We start from the raw sequence: 23,871 nt of genomic DNA on the forward strand, positions 1-23,871 counted from the left end.
GCTCGCAAGTCGGAAGAAAATTTAAGAACCGGCTCTTGCGAGCCGGTGCGAGCTGGCTCCAGCACACCACTGACTTTAGAGGTATTTCTTTACATTATGGGGTGGTATTTCAAAGTGTTTTAGCTCCAGTTATAGTAAACCGTGTTTTTGCCACTGTATGCTTGTGTACACTTGTTTGTGGTTTTGTTTTGGGGGGGGGGGGGGGACGTTTTTGCCAGTTCTTCAAAGACAACTGGTGTGTGGGTTTTGTTTCAGACTGGGTGTTAACTGGTAGCTTAGCATATACTCTGCATTTTCTACAAGTGACCAACTCTCCATTCTCTACCCTACAGGAGTTCCTTGCCTATCTGATATCACTGCCTGGATGTCTTAACGTCATCTAAAACTTAACATGGCCAAAACCGAGCTTCTCATTTTTCCCCCTAAACCTACCTCTCCTCTCCCCTCTTTCTCTATTTCCGTGGATGGCACTCTCATTCTCCCTGTCTCATCAGCTCATAACCTTGGGGTCATCTTTGACTCCTCTCTCTCCTTCTCTGCTCATATTCAGTAGATTGCCAAAACCTGTAGTTTCTTTCTCTATAACATTAGCAAAATCCATCCCTTCATCCCTGAGCACTCTGCCAGAACCCTTATCCACACTCTTATCACCTCTCGTCTTGATTATTGTAACCTGCTTCTCACCGGCCTCCCTCTTAGCCATCTCTCTCCTCTTCAATCAGTCCAAAACTCTGCTGCGCGACTCATCTTTGCCAAAGTCGCTATGCTCACATTAGCCCCCTTCTTAAGTCACTTCACTGGCTCCCTAACCGTTTCCATATTCAGTTCAAGCTTCTCTTATTAAGCCATAAGTGTATTCACTCTGCCGCTCCCCAGTACCTCTCCACTCTCATCTCTCCCTACACCACCCCCCTCGAGTACTCCGTTCTGTAGATAAATCTTTCTTATCCGTCCCCTTCTAATCTACTGTCAATTCTAGACTCTGTTCCTTTTGTCTTGCTGCACCTCACACCTGGAATAGACTTCCCGAGCCTGTGCGTCTAGCCCCGTCCTTGGCCATTTTCAAGTCCAAACTTAAATCCCACCTCTTTAACACTGCTTTTGACTCCTAACCACTACTTACTTGCCCTGTCCTTTATCCTCACCTATTTATTCCTTTACCCTTAATCGTTTTGTCTGTTTACCTGTCTTAGCTAGATTGTAAGCTCTTTGAGCAGGGACTGTCTTTTTGTGTATGGTGTACAGTGCTGCGTATGCCTTGTAGCGCTATAGAAATGATAAATAGTAGTAGTAGAAAGGTGTGGTGAGCCCTGGGCTATACCCATGGGGTGTGAGATGCATGAGATGACATGACAGGGAACCCTGGATGCTGGTCTGACTCAGAGTACACAGGCAGACCACACTCATTGCTCAGCAGCATGTTTGCATTATGATTTTTGACTATGGTTGGCTGACCATTTTGGGTTTTTGCTTGTTTTGGGGGGGAAGCATTAATATGAGGCAATGACATCCACTTAGAGTAGGACCTCAGGCAAGAATACCATGAAACAGTATCCACCACAGAAAGGGGGATACAGAAGTGAGGCTTGTCATCTCATTCTTCTCAGAGGAGCTTAGTTGGAAGTTGCAGCCACACTCACGGGAGGGTAGCTGCAACCTTAGGCCTTTATCTGGGACAGAGGTGTTATGACTTACTAGTTGCCTATTAGCCACATGGAAACTGATATTGTACAGGACATTTGCATTATTAAATAAATACATTTACAAATGAGTACAGGTGCCCTGTTTATAATACTTACGTCGAGCCCTGAGCCGCCGTCTCACTGCCCTGATGATGTCAGGGCTGTGCCTCCTCTTGCGGTGGAACCTCCGCCGGAGGGACTTGAGGTCCTTCCGAATGCCAAGTCTTCTGCAAGATGTAAGTTTGTACACCAGGAGTCAGGGGATGGCCCTTCTTGCCTTCAGCACACAAATTCATTTGTAAATCAAATAGGAGAGCCTCACAACACTGATTGGGAGGGGGGGCATTACATTGGTACAGATGATGTCATTGAGGTGGACGTGAGGACAGAGAGTACCATTTGTGTGCAGTATTGTAGGGATGTGGGAATGCTTTTGCTTTCTAGTACATAGATTCTGTTAATGAATGTGAATGTGCACATATCACTGATTACCCTTGAATGCAGACTCCAGTTTGTGGTTACTTTGCTAAGGGAGCTCTTATATGTGTAGCTACAGGAGGGGTCCCTGATAGGCCAGGTCGGGGGGGGGGGGGGGGGGAAGCAAACACTTACCTCTCCAACCTGTCCCTTATCTCACCCCAGGCTTGGATGGCTTGCTGAAATTTGGCTCCCAGCCATGTTTCTCAATGAACAACCACTGGAAAGCGTGCATCGCCTTATATGGACGCCCATGCATGATGGGCGTCCTTACATGCACAGCTCCATATATGGATTATCATCCCATTAATGCACAGGTCAGTACGTGCATGTCTTGGCATCTATAATGGCTCCACACATGGATGGCCGTGACACATGGACGTTCATGGACTGTTGTCACGCGTGCGGGGCCTACGTGCGGAGTTTTCCTTCTATGGAAGTTTTCCTTATATGGGTCATTATCAAGTGTGCGAACTTCATATATACACAATAAAATATGTATGTTTCTTATATTTCCCATAGCTGCATGTTCTGCAAGTACAGTGCATGTAGTTGCGGACATCCAGGTACAGGGAAAATATAAGGAACATTGAGAAGTATAAAGTACAGTAATGCGTTTCTCACATAACTGCAGTATTTCTCCTATACTTTGCTCACCCCTGATTTGGCCGTTTTCAACGGCGATAATGGACTGTCTAAGGCCGTCCGTTTTCCTATACTTTGGGCGCCCGTGATTTGGCCACTGTCAACCGCGATAATGGAATGTCTGTGGGCAGCCATATTATTTTTCAATTATACCTATGTACTTTTGACTGGCTTCGTGAGGGCGCCCAAATTCAGATTTAGCCGACATTTCGATTATGCCCCTCCATATGGCCTATCAAATCTGTTTATCCATACCAATAACTAAGCTCTGTAATCACTTTCTCTCCCAGAGATCCTCTGTATTTGTCCCAAGCTTTCTTGAATTCAGATAGTCTGTGTCTCCACCACCTCAACTGGGAGGCTTTTTCATGTATCCACCACTCTTTCTGTAAAGAAATATTTCCTTAGATTTCTCCTGAGTATATCCCTTTTCACTATCCTATGACCCCTCATTCAGGAGCCTCCTTTTAATTAAAAGAGACCCATCTCCAAAGTTTTTATGCCACAGAGATATTTAAATGAATCTATCATATCTCCTTTCTCCCACCTTTCATCTGAAGTATACTCAGGGGCATCCTTCACAATGCCATCGGTGACACTGAGGAGCAAGGTATGTTCCTGCAGCACCGCTGTTTTACATCTCCCTCTCTGCAAAACATCTGTCTTCAAAGGAGGGTGGCCGGTAGCATGTAAGAATTGCTGCTGCTGGCTGACCTGGATGCCTTCCCTCTGCTGCGACCCCCCCCCCCCCCCCCCCCAAACTCTGCAATTTCCTGTTTACAGCCTGGGAGGAACACGGCAGAGGGAAGGCTTCTGGCTCAGCCTGCAGTACATAAGTACATAAGTACATAAGTAGTGCCATACTGGGAAAGACCAAAGGTCCATCTAGCCCAGCATCCTGTCACCGACAGTGGCCAATCCAGGTCAAGGGCACCTGGCACGCTCCCCAAACGTAAAAACATTCCAGACAAGTTATACCTAAAAATGCGGAATTTTTCCAAGTCCATTTAATAGCGGTCTATGGACTTGTCCTTTAGGAATCTATCTAACCCCTTTTTAAACTCCGTCAAGCTAACCGCCCGTACCACGTTCTCCGGCAACGAATTCCAGAGTCTAATTACACGTAGCGGCAGCGATTCTTACATGCTGCCAGCAACTCTTCTTTGAAGACAGACACGTCGCAGAGAGGGAGTAGATGGCAAGGAGAGAAGGAGAAATTCTTCACAGGGCGTGGTAGGAGAATGGGATAATTCTTGGTCATAGGGGTGGATGGGAAGAAGAGGAGAGATGTTGTGAGGGGGGTAGAAGAGAAAGATAATTGTTGGACATGGGGGTGGAGGAATAATTGTTGGACATGAAGGGGAGGGAAGGAGAGATGCTACAAGGGGGGAAGAGGGAAAATTATTGGATGTAGAGCGGAGAGGAGAGGGAGGGAGAAATGCTACACAGGAGGTTGAAAGACAAGAGAGGAAGAAATGTTGGAGCTGGGAGGGAAAGAGAAATAGAAGCTGAATAGGAGAGGTGAAGTACAAGATGAAGAAACATTGGAGCTGGGAGGGAGATATACCACACAGGGGAGAAAGGGATAATATAGGGAAATGTTGTACATGGTGGTGCAGGAGAGGGATTAACGCTGCAGGGAGGGGAGAGAGATAAGTACATAAGTAATGCCACACTGTGAAAAGACCAAGGGTCCATCGAGCCCAGCATCCTGTCCACGACAGCGGCCAATCCAGGCCAAGGGCACCTGGCAAGCTTCCCAAACGTACAAACATTCTATACATGTTATTCCTGGAATTGTGGATTTTTCCCCAAGTCCATTTAATAGCGGTTTATGGACTTGTCCTTTAGGAACCATCTAACCCCTTTTTAAACTCTGCCAAGCTAACCACCTTCACCACGTACTCCGGCAACGAATTCCAGAGTTTAATTACGCGTTGGGTGAAGAAAACCTTTCTCCGATTTGTTTTAAATTTACTACACTGTAGTTTCATCGCATGCCCCCTAGTCCTAGTATTTATGGAAAGCGTGAACAGGCGCTTCACATCCACCTGTTCCACTCCACTCATTATTTTATATACCTCTATCATGTCTCCCCTCAGCCGTCACTTCTCCAAGCTGAAAAGCCCTAGCCTCCTTAATCTTTCTTCTTAGGGAAGTCGTCCCATCCCCACTATCATTTTAGTCACCCTTCGCTGCACCTTTTCCAATTCTACTATATCTTTCTTGAGATGCGGCGACCAGAATTGAACACAATACTCAAGGTGCGGTCACACCATGGAGCGATACAACGGCATTATAACATCCTCACACCTGTTTTCCATACCTTTCCTAATAATACCCAACATTCTATTCACTTTCCTAGCCGCAGCAGCACACTGAGCAGAAGGTTTCAGTGTATTATCGACGACGACACCCAGATCCCTTTCTTGGTCCGTAACTCCTAACGTGGAACCTTGCATGATGTAGCTATAAATCGGGTTCTTTTTTCCCACATGCATCACCTTGCACTTGCTCACATTAAACGTCATCTGCCATTTAGCCGCCCAGTGTCCCAGTCTCGTAAGGTCCATCTGTAATTTTTCACGATCCTGTCGCGAGTTAATAACTTTGTGTCATCAGCAAATTTAATTACCTCACTAGTTACTCCCATCTCTAAATCATTTATAAATATATTAAAAAGCAGCGGTCCTAGCACAGACCCCTGAGGAACCCCACTAACTACCCTTCTCCATTCTGAATACTGCCCATTTAACCCCACTCTCTGTTTCCTATCCTTCAACCAGTTTTTAATCCACAATAGGACTTTTTTTTTCCTATCCCATGACCCTCCAATTTCCTCTGTAGCCTTTCATGAGGTAACTTGTCAAACGCCTTTTGAAAATCCAGATACACAATATCAACCAGCTCCCCTCTGTCCACATGTTTGTTTACTCCTTCAAAGAATTGAAGTAAATTGATCAGGCAAGATTTCCCCACACAAAAGCCGTGCTGACTCGGACTCAGTAATCCATGTCCTTGGATGTGCTCTGTAATTTTGTTTTTAATAATAGCCTCTACCATTTTCCCCGGCACCGACATCAGACTCACCGGTCTATAATTTCCCGGATCTCCCCTAGAACTTTTTAAAAAATGGGCGTTACATTAGCCACCCTCCAATCTTCCGGTACCACGCTCGATTTTAAGGATAAATTGCATATCACTAGCAGTAGCTCCGCAAGCTCATTTTTCAGTTCTATCAGTACTCTAGGATGAATACCATCCGGTCCAGGAGATTTGCTACTCTTCAGTTTGCTGAACTGCCCCATTACGTCCTCCAGGTTTACCGTGAAGTCAGTAAGTTTCTCCGACTCGTCCGCTTGAATTATCATTTCCGACACCGGTATCCCACCCAAATCTTCCTCGGTGGTGTTAGACTTGGGATGAAGGGAGAGAGAGAGAGAAGAGGAAAAGGTGAGGGAGCAATGTTGGACATGAGAGTGGAGAGGGAAGGAAAGATGCTGCACAGGAGGGAGGAGAGAAGGAGGGAGATATTAGACCCAGGGGCAAGGGAAGGGAGAAATGCTGAACCACAGGAGAGCAGGCAAGAGGGAAGAGAGAAGGAACAGGAAGATGCTGGGCTAGGAAGGGAGCAGATGCTGGGCTAGAAGGGTGGAGGGAGGGAGACACTGGGAATGGTGGAAACATATGGGAGAGGCCAAGGGGTAGGGGTGGCAAGGAGATGAATAAAATAAGGTGGTAAGGAAATGAATGAGAGGACAAGTGATTGCAGGGAGTAGATTGAAGATGAAAAGCTGGAGAAGGACTGAGATGGGGAATAGGAGAGCTAATGGATGAAACGAGGAGATGGAAATCTGATAGGTATCTGGAAAGTAAATAGAAGGAAATGGGTTAGAAAGAGGGTGAAATCTGAGTGGACAGAGAGGCAGAAAAGAAAAAAAAAGTGAGGAAAGAGCTAAAATGGAAAGATAATATTGTCAGAGGGAATGGAGCATGACAGGAAAGAGGAGAAATGATAAATGGGCAGCAGCTGCTTAGAGGAGAATTAGCAGAAGACAGACAGGAAAGCAGAAAAGAGAAACGAACCAACATGATGGGAAAATATAATGTCCTGACAACAAAGGTAGAAAAGCAGAAAAGGCATTTTATTTAGAATTTATTAACTGAAATATGTTAGCTTGGGAAATGTGCATAGCGGATATCTTTTTATTGTGTTCAGTAGAAAAGGAAATACATTTCTCCACTGTTGCAGTATATGCCCAGGTTCCCAGTTCAATTTTTGTCTACATATTTTTGTTTCTAAATTGTGATCCTTTGTTCTGTGTTTGATGAGGGTCTGTCAGTGAGATTGTAATAGCAGGTGAGGAGATTGGAGGGGAGGCAATGAGGAGAGGGAGATTTGGTGGGTGGGGGGGACTTTTTCTATTTTCTGCTCTGACTTCTAGCATGTGTAACACCAGCCCTGACCCCAAGCCCCACAGCTGAGGACCTCCTCTGAAGGCAGCCAAAACTCCCTTCTAAGCTTGGTAGATGGTGGCAGCATCCTTGAACCACTGACAACTAAACATGTGTGTGGTGCTGGCATTGATGGCTCAAAGAGTTGCTGCTGCTGCCTGCCTAGCTTGGTAAAAGGGCTGTCTTCAGAGGGTCTTCAGCTGACAGAGCTTGGGGATCCTCATGAGCTAAAGTACTTATATTTTGAGTTGGGAGATGCTGGGGGAGAGGTGGAAAGTAGGGGGAGCAAGGGTTGAGGGCAGAAAGAAAATTTTGTGCCCACCCACTTTGGGCTCAGGCTCACCCAAAATTGACTATCTGGCTACGCCACTGGTATACCTATTGAGATCTTCCCCAAATGCTTTATGATGAAGACCACTGACAATTTTAGTAGCCACCTTCTAGACCAACTCCATACTGTTTATATCCTTTTTGAAGGTGCAGATCTCCACAATTGTTCACATACTCCAAATGAGGTCTGACCAGCGACGTATACAGAAGCACAATCATCTCCTTTCCCCCTATGCACACAAGCATCCTTTTGACTTTTGTACTTGCCTTTTCTACCTGTTTGGCCACCTTAAGACTCATGTCCCACTCTTCTTTCATGCACAAAAGTACTTCACCCTGTACTGTACTACATGACCCTGCATTTTTTAGCATTAAAGCTTGCATGCCATTCTTTATACATTTTTCTAGATCCTCTATAAGATTTACATTAAGAATGAAAGTTAGAATAGCATTGTGAAAATAAAATGTAATGGTAATTTTGGTGAGTAGATGAAACTGGCTGAGACTAGAGTCAGAACTGGCCAATCAAAGCTGGGTTTCCATTTCCATTTCAGGAGCTGCCTAATGCCCTGTGCTGCTTTTTGGCTCTGTGCATTAGAATTTAGGTGCTGTGCGTTACAGAATACGCTTAGCAAGTTATACACGTAAATTTTAATTATTGCCAATTAGTGCTTATTAAGTCAATTAAGTTATGTGTGTTGTTATAGAATATGCTTGGATTTCGGAGCAGAACACTAGACACAATATATAGGAGTGGAGGAGTGGCCTAGTGGTTAGGGTGGTGGACTCTGGTCCTGGGGAACTGAGTTCAATTCCCACTTCAGGCACAGGCAGCTCCTTGTGACTCTGGGCAAGTCACTTAACCCTTCATTTCCCCAGGTACAAATAAGTACCTGTATATGTAAGCCACATTGAGCCTGCCATGAGTGGGAAAGCACAGGATACAAATGTAACAAAAAAAATATATAGAATCCTAGGGTAAGTGCATAAACAGTGCCTAAATTTAGACGTCAGCAACTGTGCCTGCTGAAAGCAGGTGTAAATGCCGGCACCTAAGTTAGGCGTTGATTAAGTCTTTTCTGTAATAATGCATGTAAATTCTGGGAATACCCATGGAATGCCCCCAGAAATGCTCCTGTCCACACGCCCTTGAAATTACACACTATAGGAGTTCCTCACACATCGTTATAGAATATGATGTCCACATAACTCCCAATTAAGACCAATTAGCACCAATAATTTATTAGCAGATGATTGGCTCATTAAATAATTACGTTTCATGGCAATGTGTGCTGATTTGCACATACAACTTTAGTCACCAAATATAGAATCCAGGCGTAAATGTATAAATATTTTAGGATTACCCAAAATTGCATTCAAGGGCCCTTTTACCAAGCTGTGGTAAAAAGGGCCTTGTGGTAGCGGCAGCAGCATTTTTTCCACAGCAAGTAAAAAGGCTGCAAAAATACATGGCCATGCAGGAAGACTGATTCCTGGCAGAACCCCAAATTCTGCCAACATTCCATACTACAAATCCCATGTCTGTCTCAATAGCAGACTATGGACTTTTCCTCCAGGAATTTGTTCAAACCTTTTTTAAACCCAGATATGCTAACCGCTGTTACCACATCCTCCCATTGAGGTGGCAGTAAGGGCTTCCATGCTAACCCCACACTGGGCTTACTGCCGTTTTGTCAAAGGGCCTCCCTGTTTGCTGTTAAAATGCACAAGTGTGGCTGTCTTATACAGTGTTATGAGGAGAAAAATGGTCTTTAAAAAACCACTTATTTTCAGGAGTATGTTCCAAGCATTGTATATCCAGCTGCCTCTAAACTCCTACTGCTGTTAGTTCCTGGATCTTGAAAAGATCAACTAGCTGAGAACATTTCTTTTTATTTGAAATTAATTCCTTATATGCTCCTTCTGCGAATGTGGAGTGCTTGATTTTGATGTAATATGCCAGGCCAGGAATTACTTTGAAAATTTCCATTGCACAGCAGTCTAGAGTCAGTCTGGATTTCACTTTGAGCCTTAGTCATGGAGCCTGGGGCTACTGTATGTAAGAGCTTCTTATTTGATCAATGGGACTAAGTCAAATCAGAATAAAATCTGGCATGGCTTAAAATGTTACAGATAACGAGTCCAAATTATTCCCTACAGTACTGAAAATCTCTTAGAAGGAAATACTATGATCCAATATGGTCTGCATGCGAAGAAATGCATGCACTTAGGGAGTAGAAATCCATGGGAGACGTATGTGTTAGGCGGTGAGAGTCTGATAGGTACAGACAGGGAGAGGGTTCTTGGGGTGATAGTATCTGAGGATCTGAAGGTGAGGCCCCACCTGGAGTATTGTGTTCAGTTTTGGAGGCCGTATCTTGCTAAGGATGTAAAAAGAATTGAAGCGGTGCAAAGAAAAGCTACGCGAATGGTAGGGGATTTGCGTAACAAGACGTATGAGAGACTTGCTGACCTGAACATGTATACCCTGGAGGAAAGGAGAAACAGGGGTGATATGATACAGACGTTCAAATATTTGAAAGGTATTAATCCGCAAACGAACCTTTTCCGGAGATGGGAAGGTGGTAGAACTAGAGGACATGAAATGAGATTGAAGGGGGGCAGACTCAAGAAAAATGTCAGGAAGTATTTTTTAACGGAGAGAGTGGTGGATGCTTGTAGTGCCCTCCCGTGGGAGGTGGTGGAGATGAAAACAGTAACGGAATTCAATCATGCGTGGGATAAACATAAAGGAATCCTGTTCGGAAGGAAGGGATCCTCAGGAGCTTAGCGGAGGTTGGATGGCAGAGGCGGGGCTGGTGGTTGGGAGGCGGGGTTAGTGCTGGGCAGACTTATACGGTCTGTGCCCTGAAAAAAGACGGATACAAATCAAGGGGCTGGTGGTTGGGAGGCGGGGCTAGTGCTGGGCAGACTTACACGGTCTGTGCCCTGAAAAAGACAGATACAAATCAAGGTAAGGTATACACAAAAAGTAGCACATATGAGTTATCTTGTTGGGCAGACTGGATGGACCGTACAGGTCTTTTTCTGCCATCATCTACTATGTTACTATGTGTTTCTGTATGTGCGTATGCACAGGTTTATGTATGATTTGTGTGCATTTGCCTATGTTTATGTGTGTGCATGTGCTGCTTTTCTGTACTTCTGTGTGGACTTGTTTTTGTGTTTGTATGTATGTGTTTACCTCAGTGTATGGTTTTATGTTTGTTCATTTTTGGCTACACATATGTTTGCCTGTGTGTGTGTGTGTTTCCAAGGGTTTGGGTGTGCCTGTATTTCATTGTGCATGTATATATTTATGTGTATAGCATGCAAAACTCCTGAAATAATCCCTTAAAAACAGATCTAAGAAAATCTGTATTTCAATGGTTTTTATTAACAAGTAGGCTGTATAAAACAAATTAATACATAAAAAAATTCATTTTCCTACCAATGGGGGTCTTTTACTAAAGCTTAGTTCGAGTTATCTGCAGCAGTGCCCATTTTATTCCTATGGGCCCTCAATATTTTTATACAAAAATAAATTTCAAATAGTTTCTAATTGGTTGATTAAAAATTCAGAAAATATTTAAAACCACCTAGAGGATACCCATTAACATTCTGCATGGGAGGACATTATAGGTGAGGGCTGTCCAGGGATATAACATTCTCCCCTGTTGTCAGGTATTCACAAAGGGGGAAACACTCTGTGCATCACATATTATAGACAGGCCACAAAAGGCCATTGAGAACTGCTTGACAAAAAATCCAACCCATTGATCTTGTTGATCATTTCACTCTTTTGAAACAGCACTTAATAGTGTCACAACCAGACTATTGTAACTCATTCTAGTCTGGAATTTCAACTAAAGTACTGAGAAAGATTCAAATTATACAAAACACTGCAGCTGATTTATGGGTTTAAGAAATTCGAAAGAGCCACTTACTTCATTGTTAATTAAAATACACTTTCCACTTTGAACCTAGAAATTTTAAGCTGTTATGTTGTGTATTTAAAATAATTTGTGTGTTCCAACTGTTATAGTTTTGTATTTTAAAGAAGTTTTAGATAATTCTTTTCTGTATCAAGCCATTTGGAATAATCTTCAGTTAAGTTAAACAGCAATTGTATACACATTTTCATAAACGGGAAAATGTATTTACTTTGGAAATACTATGTTCATAATCAAAATCTGTTTTAGTTATATGACAGCTATTGTGGTATGTACATAGTGCGGTTACATGTAAATTTATTGTACAATACTTTGGACCGTTTGGGATATAGTGATTTATAAATACTAGAGAATAGAATGGAATGGAACTACATAATCTGTGGCCATGGCCCATGTTCCAGTGATCAGTTTTTGTTTGTGGTAAATGAAAATAAATACCATGATTTCTGTTTAGAATTGTTTCTGGCTTACGGGATGGGGCATTTTCTGAGGAATCTTTCCTGCAAACTGAATCTAGGATATTTTTCTAGAGGGGGTAGGGGTATGGGAGGAAGCCGGAATCTTTTGTTATGCAGTGATATTTTTTTCATGACTGGGATATGTTCTTAGGGAGGGTGGATTTTATGTAGGGGATATGATCTGTCATGGATACAGTAGATTCCTGTTTAGTACACCTCTCCTACTCTACACGAGCTGGCTCCTGAAGTCCCAGCTCCCACACATAGATTTTAATCTGATTTAAGCAGAACTTTGCCTTCTTTAAAAGGGCCTACTCCTCTGTCCCCACCTTCACACCATTCTAAGGGGCCCTTTTACCAAACAGTGGTAAAATGTGGGTTATTCCCATGCACTAAGGCCATGTTTACCGCTGGGGTAAAATAGCCAATTTTTCTATTTTTTAAATTAATAACCATGTGCTAATTTGGCCATTAATGAGTGAGCCCCTACCACCACGCATTATGTGGGCAGTAAGGCTCACGCACTAAGCACGTGCTAATTGGTTAGCACGTGGCAATGTAGCTGCACTAACTGATTAGTGTAGAACATGTTCCCAGCGCTAAAAAATACATTTTATTTTTTAGCATGGGGTAGCACACACGCATCCCAAAATTACATGAAATTAGATTGAAGGGGGGCAGACAAGAAAAATGTCAGGAAGTATTTTTTCACGGAGAGAGTGGTGGATACTTGGAATGCCCTCCCGCGGGAGGTGGTGGAGATGAAAACGGTAACGGAATTCAAAAATGCATGGGATAAACATAAAGGAATCCTGTTCAGAAGGAATGGATCCTCAGAAGCTTAGCAGAGATTGGGTAGCAGAGCCGGTGGTGGGAGGCGGGGCTAGTGGTTGGGAGGCAGGCCTAGTGCTGGGCAGACTTCTACGGTCTGTGCCCTAAAAATGGCAGAAGCAAATCAAGGTCAGGTATACACAAAAAGTAGCACATATGAGTTTATCTTGTTGGGCAGACTGGATGGACCGTGCAGGTCTTTTTCTGTCGTCATTTACTATGTTACTACTGTTACTATGTTACTATGTAAATGCACAAAATTTACCCCTCAATCTGGCAATGACATATTTTAAACCCAGGATCATCTTGATGGTGTTGCTTGGGTGTAGGGTTCAAGCGATACTGGACTTTTTGTAAAACAAAATAACTCCATCTCTTTGGTTCTGGTGGAGTTCAAACCATGGTTTGCTTTGGTACTAAACTATAGAAAGAGGAATGTTCGTAATCAAATTAAATCACAACTACAGACTGTACAGAAAGAGAACATCTCTTCGATCAATTATAGCTTGAAATGAATATACAATTATTAATTATACTCGAGATATGGGAGACAGCATCATCCTTCACTGCTGCAGGAGATCAGGAATTCTGGCACACATTACTGGAAAAGAAAGATTGCTTTAATTGACAACAAGTTTCCTACTATAGGGAAGTCTGTCTTGTAAAATAGAACTGAAAGGTTGGACAAGGAAAGCCATTCAGGAAACAGTTACTCTCAAGATGGACTGTCACCCATTAACACAATTTTAATATAAGCATGGAAATAAAAGCACTTTGGTGAAAAGACCTTGCTCTTATTCTCTGCACAGTGCACCCCAAATTGCCATGACAGCACCATAAATAAGTAAAGGGCCTAGCAAGCAGGTCCTTTACTTAATTGGCAATACTTTTTTGCAAGGACATCTGCCCAGAGACCCAGTGGAAAACCTATGATTTTTCAAACAGTACCTTCCAAAAACAGGAAAATTACATTAAAAAAAATATATGTAGTTTGTAAACGTCAGCTCTTACCTCTGTAGGCTCTGTGTAATAGGAAGTCCAGTCAGGTATCTCATGCGATTCCATTTTAACTGACCCCAGCATCCCAAATCCCCCACTGCAAACAAGTCTCTATAGCAAAACTTTAATTTTTAAACAAGTGGCCGCAACCATGAGCTTCTCCCAACAGCCTCCAGTCCTGTGCTCTTTTTCTATTCTCGTTTCTTCTCTTTAGCAGTTTCCCCACAGCGGCTGAAGTGCACCGAAAGCTGTAGGAAGTGGGTGCAAACTACCAAATGCCTCCCTAGATCAGAGCTCCTGCTCTGATCTAGGACTAAAAAAAATCCTTTTATTTTTCTGGTACCTGGTTTCCAAACTTCTTCTCCACTCAAATGGTGATAAATCTGGCACCAAGGAGTAGGTTTAGTCTGCAAAGGAGCAACTGACTCAAGATATGTAAGCATGTACTTTTAATTCTCATTGGGTCAAGGTTTTAAGTAACCAGGCTTCCCTTCTGGCTGAAATTCAAAGCAATAGGTTATGGAATTTTTCAGGAATTTTTTCAATGGTCTTTCATGTGTTGATGTCTTTTTTTTTCAAAATGTTTTCCTCTCCCTGATTCCAGTGAAGGAAGGTCTGTTCCATACAGCCTGTCTCCCTTCCAGGTCTATATAATGCCCAGATTGGTCTCTCCTCCCACTCTGAATTTGAATACTGGGTGCTAAGACCAGAAGGAGGATCTGTTAGAGAATGTAAAGGGCTATCTTGCCCTCTGGTGTTACCTGGATAGGTGCTGCAGCTTTCGTAAATGTGCTTCCTCATGTCCCGGGCCATCAGTCAGGGACATTTTGGATCCAACAAACTATAAATATAGACAGACATGCACAAATCCAGACACACACATACATGTATATGCAGCACACACACACACACACAAAAGCTGCAAGTAATGGTGTCAAGGAGAAGTATAAGGGTGGATGGAGAATATTAGTTGTTGAGATGGGGAATTTTTATTCAGCCTGAGATGCTGGAGCTCTCATTATTAACTCAGCTACGATGCCTTCTAAAAAAAGGGGCTGGTGATCAAAACTGGACTCATTAATTAGAAATTAGGAAAGAAATAAGTAGAAAGGCAATGTGTGACAACTCCCTGATGAGAGCCAGATGAGAGCTCTGTCAGGTTAAATTGCATACCTGTATTGCAGTTCTAGTCACTCCAGATTTCAGACTAAAATTCACTTATACCAAGAGCAAGAGTATAATATAAGCAGAGATTTTAATTCTCCATAGGTGCAGTACTCTATTTGGATATAGCTCTCCTGGGGCTTACAAATCATAGTAATAGCTCGCAGTTCTCTAAATAGTTAATGGCAGAATTGGGACACCATAATCGCTCCAAGACTGTAGTCCCAATCCTTCCTATTTCATCAGCCACTGAAATAGTTTTCCCTAAAGTCCTGCCAGCATGGCTCAGTAACCCTCAAGTTGTTAGAAACAGCTTCTCTGTTCCCAGAATCTCTTTTTATAGTGCCTGGGACCAATCACGGTCCTCAGTCCTAATATAACCTCTCTTGTCTGTATTAACTGTCCACTACCATGGCTATAAGCTGTTTCCACACAGAAAAGACTGGAGGAAATTTTGTAAAACATGAACTTTTACTGTATAAAGCACTATCCAACAACTGCTCGACTCTGCCAGGCAATGCCTCGTTTCTTTTCTGCCAGCACCCCCTAGAGGCACAGCATAAATTACAAGTCAGTGCTCTCATAACACCTTCCTATATACATTTCCCAGCAATGGCTTGGGAAGCAGAGTGTCCATCTCCAATTAGGAAGATTCCTACCTTTAGGCCCACCAGAGCCATCACACGGTAATCTCTGGGTGACCTCACATACTCCATAGATGATAATCACATCCTTCAAAATTAAAGCCCCAAATAATCTAATTCTCTTAGGGCCTAATATTCATCCAGCGGTGACCAGCATTTTGTTGACTACCGCCTGCTTTATTCCCAGATATTCAATGCCGGGCCATGGCCAGGAACTGGCATTGAGTATCCAGGTATGCAAGCCGAATAAAACATAACTGGTTAAAGGCATTGCACTTATTATTCAGCACTTAACTGGCTTTGATGAACTGCACAAAGATAGGACTGTGTTTTATGCAGTCCTATTAATGCAGTTATCCTAGCCAGTTAAGTACTAAATATTGGCACTTAACCGGCTACGTGCTGACTCTACTCCCGGAATGCCTATAAGGTAGCTGGCTTCAGCTTATGCATTTATTTGGCATTTTCAGTGGCACTATCCAGACAGGTGCACAGGTGACGTTCTAGAATAAGCAGCATAAAATGTTGCCGCAAGTATTTTGGCTTCCTGGACTATGGGATGCTTTTCCAGGGGCTGCTGAGCAGAAACGTTGTCCATCTATCAAGGAAGAGAATTTTTTGTTGCTTATTAATTTGATATACTACCTTTTTCAAGCACAAGTTCAGAAAATTTACATACAATTGTATAGGTACTTGCACTGTCCCTAATGGGCTCACAATCTAAGTAGCATATTGTACCTGGGGCAATAAAGGGCTAAGTGACTTGCCCAGGGTCAAATAGAACTGTGGAAGGAATTGAATCTGGCTCCCCAGGATCTAAACCCTCTGCTGACCATTAGATAATAGTAAGAATCAAACCCAGTTCTCCAGGTCCACAACCCGCTGCACCAGTGGCGTAGCCAGACAGCCAATTTTGGGTGAGCCTGAGCCTAAAGTGGGTGGGCACAAAATTATCTCTGCTCCGCCATACCTCCACCTCAAAATATAAATACTTTAGCTAATGAGGATCCTCAAGCTTTGTTAGCTGAAGACTTTCTCCAAAGGCAATTAATACCAATTGGTCCAGCACTTTTCTCCCTTCCCCGCCTCCAGTCTACGGTCTGGCACCTCTCCCTAGCTCCACCCCATTGACAATTAATACCTTTAATTAAATTTAGATATTAGATATGTATCATATGTCAAAGAATTTTAGATATTAGATATGTATCATATGTCAAAGAATAAAGTGGTTGCTCAAAGCATCAATCAAAGTGACAATCGCTCAACTGCAAAAACTATGCACAAATTTGTGCAAAAACACACTCGGAACCTTACTGTACCATAAATATTACACTGGGCAGACACTAATACACCAATATACCGATACGGAAAATGCAGACCGTCAACAAAATGAAACAAGGGATCATATCACAATTCTCATGTAGAGCCACAAAACACCTTTTTAGGGTAGATAGTGTTCACAATGAGCTCCTTTTATTAACGACCATATATAGATCCTTCAAGAGGTAGTGTGTCATGATTTAGGCTCCACACCCTTTCTGATGTTTTGGTGCCACCTCAGTAAAGCCAATACACAAATTCTCCACTGCAAAACACTATACACAAACTTGTGCAAAAACACACTTATAACCTTACCAAACCATAACAGCACTAATTCCAAGGACAGGACGAGCTACAACCTTATGCGTGGAAAGGCAGCACTATAATTACACCGGGCTCTAAAACACCAGTACAAAACCTAGTGAAACAAAAAAAACAAGACAAAAAAGGCTGCAAATACTACATGCTAGCAGAATACTGCACCTTGATCACACATGAAAAACACATGACAACAGATATGAAGGCAAATTTCTGAACTGGAAAGTTACCTCAAGAAGTCAGACTCAGCATACAGCAATACTAGAAAAACTGAAACTTACATGCAAAATATCACAGATGCACATTTCCAAAAGCTGACATATTCCAATTAATAAATTCTGAATTAAAAGATGTTTTCTACCTTTGTTGTCTGATCATTTAGTTTTTCTATTCGCGTTGGTCCCAGTGTCTTCTGTTTTATGCAGTGTCTTCTTTCTATTTGATATTTTCCACTCACCATGTTCACCATCCTCCTGTGTCCTTATGTTTTCTCCCCCTTCCCTCCCCTCTCCTCATCCATGTCCAGCAATTTCCTCTCTCCCCTCCATCCATCCATGTCCTGATGTCCAGCAATTTTCTCTGTCCCCTTCCCTCCAGCGATCTGTTCTCTCCCCCCTGCCCTCCTCTCCATGTCCAGCGAGTCTCCCTGCCCTCCCTCAGTTCCCCAAAAGCCCTCCGAGTCCTCTCCGTTCCCCCCTCCCCTCCCACCCTTGGCCAGCGAGTCTCCCTGCCCTCCCTCAGCTCCCCAAAAGCCCTCCGAGTCCTCTCCGTTCCCCCTTCCCCTCCCACCCATGGCCAGCGAGTCTCCCTGCCCTCCCTCAGCTCCCCAAAAGCCCTCCGAGTCCTCTCCGTTCCCCCCTCCCCTCCCACCCATGGCCAGCGAGTCTCCCTGCCCTCCCTCAGTTCCCCAAAAGCCCTCCTAGTCCTCTCCGTTCCCCCTCCCCTCCATGGCCAGCGAGTCTCCCTGCCCTCCCTCAGCTCCCCAAAAGCCCTCCGAGTCCTCTCCGTTCCCCCTCCCCTCCCACCCATGGCCAGCAAGTCTCCCTGCCCTCCCTCAGCTCCCCAAAAGCCCTCCGAGTCCTCTCCGTTCCCCCCTCCCCCTCCCCTCCATGGCCAGCGAGTCTCCCTGCCCTCCCTCAGCTCCCCAAAAGCCCTCCGAGTCCTCTCCGTTCCCCCCTCCCCTCCCTTCCATGGCCAGCGAGTCTCCCTGCCCTCCCTCAGCTCTCCAAAAGCCCTCCGAGTCCTCTCCGTTCCCCCCTCCCCTCCTCTCCATGGCCAGCGAGTCTCCCTGCCCTCCCTCAGCTCTCCAAAAGCCCTCCGAGTCCTCTCCGTTCCCCCCTCCCCTCCATGGCCAGCGAGTCTCCCTGCCCTCCCTCAGCTCCCCAAAAACCCTCCGAGTCCTCTCCGTTCCCCCCTCCCCTCCCCTCCATGGCCAGCGAGTCTCCCTGCCTTCCCTCAGTTCCCCAAAAGCCCTCCGAGTCCTCTCCGTCCCCCCGCCTCCCGCGCACACGAACCTGTCCTTTTTCTTTCAGTAGCAGCGAGCGACGTGAAGGCACTGCAATGCTCGCCAGCTTCAAGTTCTCCCTTTCCTCTTCACACAGTGTTCATCCCGCCTTCGCGGAAACAGGAAATACGTCATCGTAAAGGCGGGACGGACACTGCGTGAAGAGGAAAGGGAGAACTTGAAGCAGTGTCTTCACGTCGCTCGCTGCTACTGAAACAAAAAGGACAGGTTAAACATTTGCGTGCGGGGGGGGGGGACAGAACTGAGGGGGGGAACGGAGGAGGAGCGGAGGAGGGCTGACGGTCGGGCGAGGGAGGGAAGGAGGAATGCCACGCGGGGCCTCAGAGCGACTCGGGGTGCACCATTCCTGGGTGGGCTTTGGGCTTAAGTGGGTGGGCCTGGGCCCACCCAGGCCCACCCATGCCTACGCCCCTGCGCTGCACTAACCATTAGGTGACTCCTCCACTTCTTCAGCAACAAACTGGCTAACCTACTAAAGAAGGCTTTAAATTAGAATCATTGGGTCTAGGTGATCAAAACCCCCAAGTAAGTATAAGCCTTTAGTTAAGTGAAGCATTAAATACCTCTATATAAATGGGGGAAGAGGCAACATCTGGAAAGCAGTATATATTAATGCCCATAGTATGGAAATAAGGTTTTGGATCTAGAGGCTATGATGAAGATGCTGATTTGGATTTAGTGGCAACCATGGAGACATGGTTCACAGAAAACCATGACCGGGATATAGTTATACCAGAAAGACAGAGTAGGAAGAAAGGGAGGGTCTGTGAGGGTAGGAAGAAAGGGAGGGTCTGTGAGGGTAGGAAGAAAGGGAGGGGGTGTGGCATTATATGTTAAAGATAATATTAAAGCCACAGAATTTCAGGAAGAGGAATTGTGGGTCCATCTGGAAAATGTATTTACATTGGTGTGATATACAGGCCTTCTTCACAGACAGAAGACTTTCAAAATATAGCTGTGAAAGGGTAAGTACTATTAATAGGTGATTTTAATATGCCAGATGTTAATTTAGGTATGTCTATTGTAGGGCCTTCTAGAAGTATGGAGATCCTGGATTCTCTGCAGGAGGAACTCTTCCAGCAATTGGTAATGGAACCCACACAGGATGGGATCATACTTGACTTAGTGCTTATGAAAGGGAAGAATTTCTGATGTTATAGTGGATGATCATCTGGTATCCAGTGATCATTGGATGGCGTGGTTTATTATTAAGATAGATGTGGAGAGGGTTAATTCAAAAGTGAAGGTTCTAGACTTCAAAAAACTTTGTTCAGATGGGTGATTACCTCAAAGAATTGTTTGTATGAGAACATCTGGAAGAAGTAAGAAAGCAGTGGGCAAAACTGAAAGGAGATATTGTAAGGGCAACAAACCTTTTCATAAGGAAAGTAAATAAAAGTAAGAAGAAAATAAGGCTGATTTGGTTCTCAAAAGTAGTAGCTGAAAAGGTAAGGAAAAAGAGGTTAGCCTTCATAAACTACAAGAGATCATACAAAGAGGAAGACAGGTGACAATATCTGGAATAGCTAAGAAAAAGCTGGTAGAGTAGTCAGGAAAGCAAAGATGTGAATGCAAGAAAAAAATAGCCAATATGGTAAAATGGGGGGGGGGGGGGGGGGGGGAGAAGACATTTTTTATGTGAGACTCAAAGGATGAAGGGAAGGAATATGTAGAAACTGAGAAAGGTAAGCCTCACTTCGGTTATTGGAAAGTAATGGAAGTGATGCTGAAGGAAAGGATAGTGAATTTCCTGGAAGCCAATAAGTTGCAAGATCCGAGACAACATGGTTTTACGAAATCTCATTGAGTTCTTTGATTGGGTGACAGGAGAATTGAATCAGGGACGAGCTATGGACGTAATCTACTTAGATTTCAGCAAAGCTTTTGACACGGTTCCCCACAGGAGGCTCTTAAATAAACTGGAGGGGCTGAAGATAGGACCTGAAGTGGTGAACTGGATTAGGAAGTGGTTGACGGACAGATGCCAGAGGGTGGTGGTGAATGAAATTCGCTCAGAGGAGGGAAAGGTTAGTAGTGAAGTGCCTCAGGGATCGGTGCTGGGACCGATTCTGTTCAATATATTTGTGAGTGACATTGCCGAAGGGTTAGAAGGTAAAGTTTGCCTATTTGCGGATGATACTAAGATCTGTAACAGAGTGGACACCTGGGAGGGAGTGGAAAACATGAAAAAGGATCTGAGGAAGCTAGAAGAATGGTCCAAGGTTTGGCAATTAAAATTCAATGCGAAGAAATGCAAAGTGATGCACTTAGGGAATAGAAATCCACGGGATACGTATGTGTTAGGTGGGGAGAGTCTGATAGGTACGGGCAGAGAGAGGGATCTTGGGATGATAGTATCTGAGGATTTGAAGGCGATGAAACAGTGTGAAAAGGCGGTGTCCGTAGCTAGAAGGTTGTTAGGCTGTATAGAGAGAGGTGTGACCAGCAGAAGAAAGGGGGTGTTGATGCCCCTGTATAAGTCGTTGGTGAGGCCCCATCTGGAGTATTGTGTTCAGTTTTGGAGGCCGTATCTTGTTAAGGATGTAAAAAGAATTGAAGCGGTGCAAAGAAAAGCTACGAGAATGGTATGGGATTTGCGTTACAAGACGTATGAGGAGAGACTTGCTGAACTAAACATATATACTCTGGAGGAAAGGAGAAACAGGGGTGATATGATACAGACGTTCAAATATTTGAAAGGTATTAATCCGCAAATGAACCTTTTCCGGAGATGGGAAGATGGTAGAACGAGAGGACATGAAATGAGATTGAAGGGGGGCAGACTCAAGAAAAATGTCAGGAAGTATTTTTTCACGGAGAGAGTAGTAGATGCTTGGAATGCCCTCCCGCGGGAGGTGGTGGAAATGAAAACGGTAACGGAATTCAAACATGCGTGGGATAAGCATAAAGGAATCCTGTGCCGAAGGAATGGATCCTCAGGAGCTTAGTCAAGATCGGGAGGCGGGGCTGGTGGTTGGGAGGCCGGGATTGTGCTGGGCAGACTTATACGGTCTGTGCCAGAGCCGGTGGTGGGAAGCGGGACTGGTGGTTGGGAATCTTTTCCGGAGATGGGAAGGCGGTAGAACGAGAGGACATGAAATGAGATTGAAGGGGGGCAGACTCAGGAAAGATGTCAGGAAGTATTTTTTCACGGAGAGGGTGGTGGACGCTTGGAATGCCCTCCCGCAGGAGGTGGTGGAGATGAAAACGGTAACGGAGTTCAAACATGCGTGGGATATGCATAGAGGAATCCTGTGCAGAAGGAATGGATCCTCAGAAGCTTAGCTGAAATTGGGTGGCGGAGCAGTTGGGGGGAAGAGGGGGTGGTGGTTGGGAGGCGAGGATAGGGGAGGGCAGACTTATACGGTCTGTACCAGAGCCAGTGATGGGAGGCAGGACTGGTGGTTGGGAGGCGGGAAATACTGCTGGGCAGACTTATATGGTCTGTGCCCTGAAAAGGACAGGTACAAATTCAAGGTAAGGTATACACATATGAGTTTGTCTTGAGCAGACTGGATGGACCATGCAGGTCTTTTTCTGCCGTCATCTACTATGAGGCGGGGATAGTGCTGGACAGACTTGTACGGTCTGTGCCAGAGCCGGTGGTTGGGAGGCAGGGCTGGTGGTTGGAAGGTGAGGATAGTGCTGGGCAGACTTATACGGTCTGTGCCAGAGCCGGTGGTTGGGAGGAGGGGCTGGTGGTTGGGAGGTGAGGATAGTGCTGGGCAGACTTATACGGTCTGTGCCAGAGCAGGTGGTTAGGAGGAGGGGCTGGTGGTTGGGAGGCGGGGATAGTGCTGGGCAGACTTATACGGTCTGTGCCCTGAAGAGCACAGGTACAAATCAAAGTAGGGTATACACAAAAAGCAGCAAATATGAGTTATCTTGTTGGGCAGACTGGATGGACCGTGCAGGTCTTTTCCTGCCGTCATCTACTATGTTACTATGTATAAGGCGGAATTGCTTAACAAATATTTCTATTCTGTGTTCACAACTGAAGGGTTGAGAGCAGGACCACAGAAGACAAGCACAAATAGGAAATGGAGGTGTGGTAGTCTCTGAACAATTTTCTGAGGACTGTGTTCATGAGGTGCTAGCTAAACTAAAGATGGATAAAGCGGTGGGGCCGGATAGCATACATTCGAGGGTACTGAAGGAACTTAGAGAAGTTCTGGCAGTTCCGTTGTCTGATCTTTTCAATGCTTCTCTAGAGTTGGGAGTAAGGAAGAGGTTGGGAACCTCAGTTAATGGAAACACTATTAAAACAGAGAATAGTGACGTTTTTAGACTCCAATGACATGGTTTCACTAGAGGCGGGTCTTGTCAGACAAATCTGATTCATGGCTTTGACCAGCTGACCAGAGTTGGATCAAGGAAGAGCACTAGATGTGGGGTATTTAGATTTTAGTAAAGCCTTGAACATGATTCTGCATAGATGACTAATAAACAGAGTGCCTTCAATATGGGCCCTAAAGAGACTTACTGGGTTAGGAATTGGTTGAGTGAAAGACGAGAGAGAGTACTGGTAAATGGAGCTCATTCTGAGGAAAAGGATGTTACCAGTGGTGTTCTGCAAGGTTTGGTTCTTGGGTGGTTCTTTTTAACATTTTTGTAAGTGATATTGCTGAAGGGCTGACTCTTTGCGGATGATACCAAAATCTGCAATAAGGTAGACTCTCCTGATAGAGTGGATAACATGAGGAAGGACCTAGCAAAGCTTGAAGAACGCTTCAGAATTTGGCAGCTAAGATTTAATGCAAAAAAATGCAGGGTCATGCATTTGGACTGCAAAAACCCGAGGGAATGGTACAGTTTAGGGGTGAAGATCTTTTTTGCAGCAAAGAGGAGCAGGACTTGTGATCATACATGTTGATCTTAGGTTGGCTAAACAAGTAGAAAAAGCAACAGTGAAAGCTAGAAAGATGCTGGAGTGCATAGGGAGAGGAATGGCCAATAGGAAAAAGGAGGCGATGATGCCCCTGTGTAAGACTCTGGTGAGACCTCATTTAGAATATGGTGTACAGTTCTGGAGACCACACCTTCAAAAAGATATAAGCAGGATGGAGTCGG

At 44.5% G+C, this 23,871-nt stretch overlaps 1 protein-coding gene across 1 annotated transcript in view; it reads right to left on the reverse strand.

Annotated features, from left to right (window-relative positions):
• Window positions 1-14,428, reverse strand: part of FOXA3 (forkhead box A3) — a 201,926-nt gene extending 187,498 nt beyond the window's left edge. The window contains exon 1 of the mRNA XM_030219751.1: window positions 13,843-14,428. Coding sequence (XP_030075611.1) covers window positions 13,843-13,914 — 72 coding nt within the window. The 5' untranslated portion in view covers window positions 13,915-14,428. The remainder of the gene's footprint in view (window positions 1-13,842) is intronic.
• Window positions 14,429-23,871: the final 9,443 nt, after the last annotated feature.

Source organism: Microcaecilia unicolor, chromosome 11, assembly GCF_901765095.1.
Source record: "Microcaecilia unicolor chromosome 11, aMicUni1.1, whole genome shotgun sequence".
In the NCBI taxonomy this organism is placed as follows: Eukaryota; Metazoa; Chordata; class Amphibia; order Gymnophiona; family Siphonopidae; genus Microcaecilia; species Microcaecilia unicolor.